The sequence below is a fragment of the Gossypium raimondii genome, chromosome 10, assembly GCF_025698545.1.
Source record: "Gossypium raimondii isolate GPD5lz chromosome 10, ASM2569854v1, whole genome shotgun sequence".
NCBI classification, from domain to species: Eukaryota; Viridiplantae; Streptophyta; class Magnoliopsida; order Malvales; family Malvaceae; genus Gossypium; species Gossypium raimondii.
Genome location: NC_068574.1, coordinates 39,945,918 through 39,958,172, shown reverse-complemented (window position 1 = coordinate 39,958,172; position 12,255 = coordinate 39,945,918). Strand labels below are relative to the sequence as shown.

The window sequence follows — 12,255 nt, the reverse complement described above, 5'->3', positions numbered from 1 at the left end:
AAATAGAATAATAAATCTACAATTAGAACAATAAGGAAGAAAATAAAAAAGATAGATGGAAAGATAGAAAGTGGTATGTATAAGTTTTAAGAAGCCTTAGAAACACGAAGAATCCACAACCCCCTTCAAGCGGCTCTAATTTCCCCTCCAAAAGAAAATTTGACAAGAAAAAGTTTGAAGATGACTTTCACAATATGAAAAGATTGTTAAAACTCTTCTAAAATAAACTCAAGAGAAATTCTTGAAAAGAAAACTCAAAGTGAATTTATTAACTTAAAAGAGAAGTTGAATAATAATGAATTGAATCATTTGTGTACAATGCAAAGGCCTATATAGGCTAGCTATCTAAAAAAACTCTTAAATATACTAGAACTCTAATTAATTTAAACAAGTAGTTTTAAACTAAACTCTCTTGTTGGCATAAAGCTTCTAAATAACTTAAACTACTTAATAATTATTAAAAATTCGAAATAATAAAATAATAAGAATTGATAAATACAATATTGGACTCATATATAATAAAAATAATCCCAAAACCCAAACCCAATATGATTTAAACTTGAATTAAAAGCTCAAAACTCGTAACTCCCGTCATAATCTCGTTTAGAAATTCTGCTCGCGCAATCTTCACTAAAACTATCATAACTCAAGCTCCTGAACTCAAAATCGAGTGATTCAAAGTGCGTCTCAAAGCTAAGAGATAGATCTTTGAACGCCATGAGACATATCAACCAAAAAATGCCAGGATCCTATCCAAAAAGTCATCGTAAGTCTATTGATTTCCTAAGCTTGAAAATTGGCAGCTTCGGTGAATGGAATTTAATAAATTTCACCCCATCCGTACATGTATCAATAGGCATCAACTACTCTCACATCCACTCGTTAATCTCCCAACAGAATTAGTTACTCATGGATCTAACAAACATCGTGGATTTGAATTGAATTATTAACATTTTCAAAATCAAATGAACAGATGAGAAAAATCCTGATATATATTGAAGTGTGAACAACAATCCGTAATGAGTCTGACGAATCCATGATCCGGATCTCTCGAAGAACAAAACAAGGACGGAAAATAAAAGTTACAAGCGAAAACCTAAACCTAAGAATAAGAGTAAAATTAAACGGGAGGCTAAAAAGTCCCTTAAGCTATTCTGAGCAATATCATTTATAGGCCTAGGGCTAGCAACTCATCCTTAACCTAAAACGGTTGACTAATCTTCCTTAAAGTACATTGTGCTAATGAAAACACCTTTGCTTCATTAAGTGGCCATGTCGCGTCGGTGTCGCGACACTGTATGGTCTGTATCGTGACACATATGGCAATGTACTTTCTTGGACGTGTCTTCAAGCCTGTGTCGTGACACCATCTAGCCTGTGTCGTGACATCCTTGGCAGATTGTTCCTTAGGTATTCTGCTTGTTGTGTTGCAACATCCTAGCTCCATGTTGCAACATCCGGAGCATTCCACTATCTTGCTTCCCTTAAGTGATGTCCTACACACTCATTGAACATATTAGTCTACCTTTAGGCCTACTTCGACCCACAAGGTCATATAAAATGCTTAAATTGCTCATTTTATTACCCAAGTGATGAAGGTGAAAACTAAATAAAAACATAATGAAATTTATTTCTAATGAGCTTATTAGGTACAAAAAGAGGTTTAATTTACTACAACGAATTGCAGCAGATCAATTACATACACATAGCCAGTTACTTATTCAGGATAAAGTTAAATCACGCAATGAACATCACAAGTGAATGAATTCATAAACGAATTCAGGATGAATTCAACTTGGGTCATGTTTGATGTATTGTCAGTCAAGATAATCACATCTATGCCTCCGCTTCAATATCTAAATCAATGTATCTCCCCAATTAAACTTGATAGACAATACAACAGTCCCTTGAATCAATTTGCTCAATATTAGTTAAACATTAGGTAATAAGTGATTTAATATTTACTTATACTTTTTTTCTTTTCATACAAAAACAATTGAGGACAAATATGTAAAAGATAATAATTTTAATAATGGAATTTTATTAACCAATTTATTCAAAAAATTACAAGCATTAATGACAAAACAACTACACTAAGGGCATGAATCCCAACATTATGAAACATGTTTTCTCTATGAATCGTAAGTTTATGACAAAATGATTTGTCCTTAATGAAAAACAAATTTTAATGGCGTGACCTTATCCATTAGATTTCCCATCTTCATCAATAATAGCCATAGATGTATTGAATTTAATAAATGATGAAACAGCTACACTAAGGGAAAAAACCCTAATAGAAAAAAATAGTCCTAAGATGAGTTAATACCCCATGGGCTATGAACCATTTAAGTTACCTGCTAGTACAAGTTGCCTTTTGCATTACAATCAGATCTTATAATGCACCTCACTATTAGTTAAACTTTAGGCAATCATTGATCCGATATTAACTTATTCATTTATCTTTACATGCAACAACCATTAAGGGCATTCATACAAAAAATATAAATAATCATTGTGGAAATTTTATTTATTCAGCTAGTTCAAAATATTACAAGTAATCAATGATAAAATAACTACACTACGGGCACAAATCCTAACATGGGTAGGAGTCCTTCATAAAAATATTGGATAAACAACTATTCCAAAATTCCATATTGTGGCAGCCAACACTCAATTTCTTTAATATCTCTTAATATTCGTGAATGGTTTTCATGTCTCTTCGCTTGATTCCACAAATCTCCTTCCAAATAGAAGTACGTGAAGTAGAAAAATTACCTAAAATTAATCTTGTCATATTTGATCATGTCGTTCTATAAGATAAATAGAATAGCCAAGTCGATTTGTTCTTTGGATACTACTTGAGGTCTCATATTCGGACATTACACTTGAAATTTCTTTAGACGTTTACGAATCTTCACTTTCTAGGCCATGAAAAGTAAGAAAGAAATGGATTAACCCATATTTTAATTCAAATGATACCTCTAATTTAGGGTACTCAATGCAAAGTGTTTTTTATTCAAATCTGGTGCTGCTAACTCTCTCATGGTTCTTTCTTGATTGGCCATTCTTCAATTTTTTATTTTCTAGATGAATCAACTAAATTGAGCTTTGTTTCTAGGTTGGTAGATAAAGAAAATTGGTTGGATCACAATTTAGCTTCCTTCTTAGTCTTCGAGCAGTTTTCTCAATCTTAGGATTGTAATGGAGTTCACTTGCTTGGGAAGATTGAGGCATAAAAATAAAATTATCGACACTAATCCCCAAAAATGACACCAACATTTTGATGAGTGCCAAAACCAAAAAAAAAATTCTGCTCAAAAATATAAAATTTGTATATAACAGTGAGCAAGTGTTGGATCTGGTGTCCTACGTGTGATATATTAGTTTGTACACTTGTAATTTTTTCAAACAGATTGATTAATAAAATTATTTATGAATTACATTAATACCCTTTGTATATTGTTCTCATGTGTTTTTGCATGTAAAGCAAAATAGAAGGAAATATTAGCTCACTAGTTATCTAATGTTTATTAATACTAAGCGATATTATATGGTTGGATCGTAATACGTAAATACAACTTATTTTTATAAACGAACCTAAACATGTCTTTGGTCTAATTGGAAATGAACAAACCAATTGAAAGACTAATATGTATATTTAATTTTGAGAATTATTTTAAATTTTTACTTATAAATTTTAATAAATTTAAAATTTTTATTTTATATATTTTAAATTATGATTTCATTATGATGTTATTAATATTGCATATCATAATCTCAAATCGTCTCATGTCACACACATAATAGTGTTAAAAAATGTTTTTTATTAGTTGATAAAATTATTTTTTTTCAGTGAAAAAGATAGACAATACAATAGTTATATTAAACTATCAATAAGTAACGGGTTTTCTGTAAACAACTGCAAGCCCTCATCCCTATTAAAAGCCAATTTAACAATGCGATCAACTTCTATATTCTCTTCTCGAGGGGTATGTATCATTTCCCATTGTACCATTATTGACAATAACTGCTGAATACGTCTGATAAGTGCAAAATTAGATGATCTTGAGAAGGCTTCCTGAATGGCTTGAATAATCTTCGCGTTATCCGTCCGAATTGACACTTTGTCCCAGATTATGATGTGTAGTATCGTCAAGCCGTCAAGGGTCCTCCATAGTTCAGTATTGAATACCGGACACAACCCCAACCTCTTATTAACCCTAATGATCCATTGACCATGATGATCCCGTAGCACTCCCCCCACAGCGGCCCTCCTGAATCAACCTTGACTACACCATCAGAGTATAACTGGATCCAATTATCAGTTGAAGAGGATGATGCTTGTGAAGTTATCTTCATCTTAGTATCTACCTTCAAAGAAGAATTGCATTATCGAGCCCAACTATATGAACACCTAATAATTTCATCTATACTCCACAACGAACCTTGAAAAATGAAAAGGTATATGTTCTTCCAAATGCGCCAAATAATTAACCCAAAGAAACATGGCCAGTTAATGTCCTTAAAGGTGAAATTGTGTCGATTGCCCAAATTAAAAGAGAGCCACTCTTGTGTATCTCCGAAAAAAGAAGAAATCTTGCTTGTTGTTTAGAATAATTTGCGACCATAGCCCTTTAGCTGCTAAACAATCTCTAATAGCATGGAGAGCATCCTATGAGGTATGTCTACATAACAAACACCGCTCATTCTCCCCAATTCCATGCCTCACCCACTCTACTTGAATGAGTAATCTCTGCTTAAGTACAAACCAAATAAACATTCATACCCTTTATGGACCCGGATACTTCCATGCTAAGTTCTAACATTCCTATTTCTGATTCCACTAACCCTCCCTAAGAATCATATAAGCACTCTTAATAGAGAACGACCCGGATCGAGTTCTAGCCTAAGAGTGGCTATCTTGACCGAAAGAAAGATGAGGGGGAGGAATACTCACAATACGTTTAATAATATCATCTGAAATCCAAACTCTAAGAAGATCCAAATTCCACTCACTTTCTTCTATAACCATGTCTTTGAGTTGATAGTCTATATAAAGATTAATGTGAGCAGGGATATGATTAACTAGAGAGCCAAGTTCTGGAATCCAATTATCTTTCCAGTAGCAGATATTGTTTCCATCACCCATAAACCAGACAATATTATCTCGTAGCAAGGGCCAAATTTTTTAGAGTGATCTCCAAAGGAAAGAACACTTTCTTCTAGATATGGCTTTGGGAATACTTTCTTTTACCCTATTCTTAGACCTAAGAACTTGTACCTACAAAGCATTCGTATTGGCCACAATGTTGAATCCCAATTTCAACATAAATGAATTATTTTGTTCTCTCATTGGACGAATACTGAGACCAACACAAATCTTTGGTTGGCAAACCTCTTTCCAATTAACTAAGGAAATCTTCGTATTCCCTCCTAGTGAACCCCAAATGAACTGCTGTACCAATCTTTCGATCTTCTCGCAAAGCTTTTGAGGAACAAGTAATGACAGTATAAAAAAACTAGGTATCGAAAGAAGAATTGATTGGGCAAGGGTAACTCTACCGGCAAAGGACAATTGTCTCACATCTCAATTCTGCAGTTTGCTTCGAACCTTATCAATAACAAACCTCAATTAGCTATTAGTCACCTTTTCGTGAAATAAAAGTATTCCCATATACTTGCCAAGACATTGGACTTTACAGAATCCAAGTATATTGCATAAATTATTTCTAGCCTCTTTGTCTACCCCTTTAGAGAAGAAAACATTAGTTTTGTGCGCATTAATTTGATGCCTTGAGTAAATACAAAATTTTTAAGATAAGAAAAATATAACACAATCAAATACATATTTAAGCCTAATAATAATAAGCAATTAAAAAACATATGTTTAGCTTAATGATAAAATTAATTAATAACTCAAAATTTACTTTCTTGGAATAAAAACACCATCCCTCAAATAATTTTTATTTCGTTGAAAAAAGTCCATAAAATTTGCAAGTTTTGTTTCCTAGAAGATCAAACCCTAAATAAAAATAAATTAGAAATTTTGGCCAAAAATAATAATAAATGGCAGCGTTGAAGAAGTGCATAACTAAAATTGAGGCACATGCCAGAGTATGACGTGGCAATCCACCTCCATAACAAAACAAACAAACAAACCCCACTCACTCAAAAACCTCATTTCTTTCTTTCATTTTTTATTTTTCTTCCCTTTGTGTTTCTCAGCTGAAATAATACCAAACCCAAAAAGAAAAAAGTACCTTGAAATCTCTCTTGAAACTTCTTCGTTTTCTCATCCCAAACTAAAATTAAAAATAAAATTCCCCCCAATTTCTTTTTTCTTTTTTTAAAAATCCCTTCTTTTCTCTCCATTAAATTCGCTCAAGCTCTCCCTCAATCCAATTTAAACACTTATTTTCTCTAGATTGAGCTTGATGATCTAGGGTTTTTTTTTTAAAATTTTCAGCTTTCAATTATTATTCTAAAACCGAAATTTTGTTGTTTGGGGGATAAGAAAATCGAAAAAGAATCATGGAAATGGAGATAGTAGGTGATGTGGCATCTCTTGACCCTGATTTACTTCAGCTCCCTGAGCTCTCTCCTTTAGCTCTCAAATCCAATCCTTTTCTCGCTGAACAGCTCTTCTCTCTTTGGCTTTCCCTCCCAGAAACTGGTCGCCTGGTAAGCTTTTGTTCTTTTTTTTTTTTTTAAATAATCAAATGATCTTGCTTTTCAGATCTTTCTTGTTTCTATTTATGACCTTTTTTTTTGTTTGATTAAAATTAGGTTAAGAATCTGCTTGCTGATGTGAAAACGGGGACGTCCACTGGGAATTCCATGAGTATTAATGTTTCTACAACCAATTCGTTGCCTTCCATGTTTCCTGCTGCAAGTACTCCTCCGCTATCACCTCGTAGTACTTCGGGTTCTCCTCGTACTGTCAAACAACGGTCTGGTCTTTCTTCTTTAGGCTCGCCTCTTAAAATAGTTAGTGAACCAGTCCGTGAAGTCATACCCCAGGTTAGTTGACAAATTTAAAAGTGCTTTTGTTGAATAAACGGTTGCTGATAATAGAGTTCTAAGGAAAAGAAATGTTGGCTTTTTTATTTTTATTTTTGCAGTTTTACTTTAAAAATGGTCGTCCACCTCCAAACGAATTGAAAGAGCTGTGCTTGTTTGCGATTGATAAGCACTTTTATGGTCATTTGGGATTGCAGATTCATGGTGAAGAAACGTTCTTGGTTTTTAGTCAGAATTGGCTTTTGTATTTTCCTGGTTATTGCTGGTGTTATTAAATGTTGTGTTTTGCATGGCAGAGTTTAAGGCGGTAACTAAAGAGATTTGCAAGTTACCATCTTTTTTCTCCACCGCTCTGTTTAGGAAAATTGATATCAACAATAGAGGTATTGTGACCGGGTATGTTTCAGTGCTCTTTTTATTTAATAGTTTCTTGATATGCGTAGCGGTCTAATTTACATGATGGCTTTGTAGGACTAGGACCATTGATTCATAGATTGTAATAGATGAAGCACCTGCTACAAAAATGTTGTTACCCTTACAACAGACTTTGTGGCCACACTACTTTTAATCCAAAAGGTTTTTGTTGTGGTTGCACTCCTTTACAAATCTCCATTTTTATTAGAGACCCCTTGCTCTGGAATCAGGAATAGCCTGGTTAGTAGTGATATATGATCTTTGAATAGTAGTGCTATATGATCCTCGACTATATAGGCATTTCCATGGTTTGCATCTCTTTTTGAGTTAATTCTTTGACTGTACATTAATAGGCTGTGATTGGTAGTTAAGGGAAGGGTTGGATGGCTGTCCTAATTACAGGAAACTCCTGACATGGGTTTTAATTGACTTGGTGCTGAAGCTTTGATATTACAATGGTTGAATAGAGCTTTAGAAATTGAGTACTTATGTACTCTTGTTTATGGTTTAGGATGGTGAGTGAATGATGGTGCTTACTTGTTCTTTATGCTAAAAAAGCTTGAATAGTTTTTTATGGTAAGGAACCTTGCGATACTCTTATAAGCTTTCAATATTATTATTTATCTTTTAGGCCCTTCTTATATTATGTACACTTGCTATCAGAGACTTGATTTTGTCCATGAAACATAATTAGTTATTGCAGAATTATGAAATTATAAGTTCTCGGATTGTTTAACTTCTGTTTTTAAAGTAAATACATTATAATTTGGTGTGAACTTATGTATGCTGGAATGAATCTTAGGGATCAATTTGTCAATTATTGGATTGGAGGCAACATGTTAACAGTGGATTTAGCAACCCAAATATATACAATTCTTAAGCAACCTGATTGCAGATACCTTACTCAGGTATATTCAGATATCTTCAATGCATATTACTTGATCATATCCAAAGGACAAATTACTTGATCATATCCAAAGGACAACTCAGCCAGGAAAGAAAGTACTGTGATTTCATTAATGTGCATCTATGTGCCTTGTTATTTTAGTAGTTGAAGAGGAAGACTTGTGGTTGCACATTTAATAAGTTATGTGCCTTCTTTAAGTAATTGGTACTTAATGCAGGATGATTTCAGACCCCTTTTACATGAACTTTTGGCATCTCATCCAGGGTTGGAGTTTTTACAAAGTACCCCAGAATTTCAGGAAAGATATGGTATGACAACAATCATTTGAAGAAATATATTTGTTAATTTGAGTATCTATTCCTGTTGTGTAGAATCGACACTTCACGCATGTAAAAGGGCCCAAAACTCATCTGATTGTAGCTTACTGCATTTCTGCGTTTGTATGTTAACATGTAGTATCACGAAATTGGATTTAGTCCCAGCATTTGTTGCTAGGTCTACCCTAGCAATAGAACTATTGCAAAATTAGTTGGCATTCTGCATCCTGTTATATTTCTTTTAGGCCTGTTCTCTTTTGTCTATATTAAGTTCTTTTTCTTATCAGCTAGTTATGTGATATGATTTGACTAATATGGTTCTAGTCCCTCTACCATGCTGAATTTGGGATTTAATCCTTCTATTTTAGTTTGTCAAAATTTGGTCTTTCTAATTTTATAATGTTATTAGTAGATCAACTGCTGCCGTTAAAGTGATGATGTGGATTTTCTTGAATCTGTCAACACTATTAACAGTGTTATCAGTCAGCAGTTAATACTATTAACACTGTAACGGTAGCAATTAATGTTATTAGCGGATTCAAATTGGTAATGCTGTCAACTGTTGCTGATAATGTGATGACGTGGATTTCCACGAATCTGTTAAGACTGTTAACACGGTTATCAGTTAATACTGTTAACTCTTTAAGGTAGCAATGGTGTTTCAATCTTAACCTATTAATAGCAATATAAAAGTAGAGGGATTAAATCTCAAATTTCAAGATAGTAGAGGGACTAAAACTATTATTAGATCGATATGATTCTGCTCTTACTTATTTTAACTTCTTTTGTTTGTAACAGCTGAAACTGTCATATACAGAATATTTTACTATATAAATAGATCAGAAACGGGTCGTCTTACCCTCCGGGAGTTGAAGCGTGGGAACTTAATTGCTGCAATGCAGCATGTGGATGAAGAGGAAGATATTAACAAAGTATTAAGGTAAAATAGTCAGCTGAAAGCATGCGGTTAGATAACCTTGTTTCTAATTCAGCATTTTGGTCTTTGTTCTTTATATGATGAATTAACTTTTTATTCTAATATTTTCTAGGTACTTCTCTTATGAACACTTCTATGTAATATACTGCAAGTTTTGGGAGCTCGACACCGACCATGATTTTTTGATAGACAAAGAGAACCTTATCAGATATGGTAACCATGCTCTTACCTACCGGATTGTTGATAGAATTTTTTCTCAGGTTTGAATTTGTCTCATTATTTTCTATTATTTACATAAATCATTTCAGATTTAAGTGGCAAGTTTTCCTGCTATATCAGAGAATAAATAGAAGAGATAATCTTTTTGGTTTTTCAGGTTCCAAGGAAATTTAGAAGTAGGGTTGAGGGAAAAATGGGCTATGAAGATTTTGTTTACTTTATATTGTCAGAGGAGGATAAATCTTCAGAACCTGGTCTGGAGTACTGGTATATTTCCTATTCGTTTCCTTAGTTGAAGCACATAAATACTTTCTTTTTTGGTGACCTCTTACTGGTTTTATGTATATATGATGTTGGAAGTCCGTGTAGAAACTTATGGACTATGTGTTCTTAACCTCTCTTGTTTCTGAGTTGCAAACAAATTTGAGTATTTTGGTTCATCATATGTATTTGTTGATTGCCTGTTCTTTTAGTGCAATCCAAATGGTTGATAGTTTGCTTATGGATCCTTTTCAACCAATAAGATATGAGAGATCAATGAATGATAGATCAAGATGATACTAAAGTGATCACATGTTAGAGCCTTATTTTCTCTAATTTTTCCTGTGAATCACCGTTAGGACAAACATATTGAAAATATTCTAAATTGTTCTTCCTTTTGACTGCTAGGCTGAGAAATTGTTTTAGATATGCCTGCCTATGTTTGAAGAATTTAAAGTTTGGAATCTCTGATCATGGGCATGAGCTTGTTTGATAAAATTTTGCTGCATTTTTCTTATTAGCCTCATTGTTGGTATAACCAATATTTAATAATGACAATGTTACCTGACCGGCCAGTTTGTTCGATTCAGGTTTAAATGCATTGATTTAGATGGAAATGGGGTGCTCACACCGAATGAAATGCAATTCTTTTATGAGGAGCAGTTACATCGGATGGAGTGTATGACCCAAGAACCAGTGCTATTTGAGGATATATTGTGCCAGATTTTTGACATGATTGGACCAGAGGTCACCCCTGGATTCTCTACTGATGTATCATCTGTCTTTTGACTGCATTTAGACAAACATTATTGCATACAACATAATTCTGCATGACTAGTGCTAATGCGTGATTGGTTGATTACAGAATGAGGGGTACATCACTCTACGTGACTTAAAGGGATGCAAACTTTCTGGAAATGTATTCAATATTCTTTTCAATCTCAATAAGTTTATTGCTTTTGAAAGTAGGGATCCTTTTCTTATTCGTCAGGTAAATGCATGTTTAACTTTGAACTTTAGCGGCATTTTATGTAATATTTCTTCTTAAAGTGCTGATCACAAGATATATTTATATTAGGAGCGTGAAAATCCAACATTGACAGAGTGGGATCGCTTTGCACATAGAGAATATATCAGGCTTTCTATGGAAGAAGATGTCGAGGATGCTTCAAATGGAAGCGGGGATATCTGGGATGAATCATTTGAAGCTCCCTTTTGAAATTAGTTAGGTATGTTGACAAGAGGTGGTTGTTGTTGTTGTTGTAAATACATGAGAGTGAAAATTGTTGTTTTCTTTTCCAGGTATTTTTTTTTAATTGCAGAAATGATAAATTACAAGTTTTATGTCTAGATGATTCATATCGGGTGGTCATGTTACTGAAATCATTATGAATGAGTATAAATTTGAAGAAATTAGAGTACCCCCAAATTTGACAGCTCTAGATGCATAAGGATGTACGCGGCCATGTCTTTAACCCGATATCTCTTAAGCATAATCTGTTTTGAGGAATTTGGTTCTGGGTTTTGAGCATTTTCAGAGGTCCACACTCTACAACAGATGGAACCAGTGTTAATTTAGTTGTTGGCAACACATTGATAGTGTAGTTTTGAGTGGAGATGGGAATGTCAAGAGCTTTCTGCTTGTATCTTCTAGCTTAGAATGCCAGAAGCTTTATTGATTGTGTAAGAGCAGTTGCAGAAATAGAGAACTTTTTACTGCCCATTTAATGATATGATAATGTAAAATGAAAATCAAATTTTTGTTCCTAAAATTGGTGGATCTCTGTTTTATTCTCTGCGTTAATCTCGTAAGCTCACACTCATAATATATACTAGAAGTACACCCCCGGGGATTTTCAAATAAAATATCATTTCTATTTAATTAATAATGAAATTTATTTAATAATAGTTGTCGAAACCACCTTTTTGAAAACAAAAATTTAGTTGTCGACTTTAAAAATAAAACTAGAATCGCCACCGATCTTTTATTAAGATGTGATCGGCTCATCTCAAAAATTATTTTGGTCTACGCATTTTGAGAAAATGAGCTCGGGAGTCAGTTACGTACGAGGAAGGGTTAGCACCCTCGTAACGCCCAAAATCGGTATCAAATTGATTATTTGATGTCTTAGTGTCGAAGGTTTAAAAAGATTTTAAAATCAGCTCAAATGATGGAATTT

General features: G+C 33.6%; 1 protein-coding gene across 3 annotated transcripts; it reads left to right on the top strand.

Annotated features, from left to right (window-relative positions):
* The first annotated feature begins 6,196 nt into the window (after positions 1–6,196).
* On the top strand, positions 6,197–11,496 carry LOC105777213 (probable serine/threonine protein phosphatase 2A regulatory subunit B''delta). Of its 3 annotated transcripts, XM_052622240.1 has the most exons (13): positions 6,197–6,681; positions 6,787–7,020; positions 7,122–7,224; positions 7,317–7,416; positions 8,237–8,342; positions 8,559–8,649; positions 9,457–9,598; positions 9,708–9,855; positions 9,972–10,081; positions 10,666–10,822; positions 10,941–11,066; positions 11,154–11,304; positions 11,378–11,496. In XM_052622240.1, the coding sequence occupies exons 1-12, from the start codon at positions 6,532–6,534 to the stop codon at positions 11,292–11,294; spliced, it is 1,608 nt and encodes a 535-aa protein (XP_052478200.1). In that variant the 5' UTR covers positions 6,197–6,531; the 3' UTR covers positions 11,295–11,304; positions 11,378–11,496. The 3 variants fall into 3 exon arrangements, with proteins under 3 accessions (XP_052478200.1, XP_012455794.2, XP_052478201.1); XM_012600340.2 differs by having other exon boundaries at positions 11,154–11,496; XM_052622241.1 differs by lacking the exons at positions 6,197–6,681; positions 6,787–7,020; positions 7,122–7,224 and having other exon boundaries at positions 7,317–7,403; positions 11,154–11,496.
* Positions 11,497–12,255: the final 759 nt, after the last annotated feature.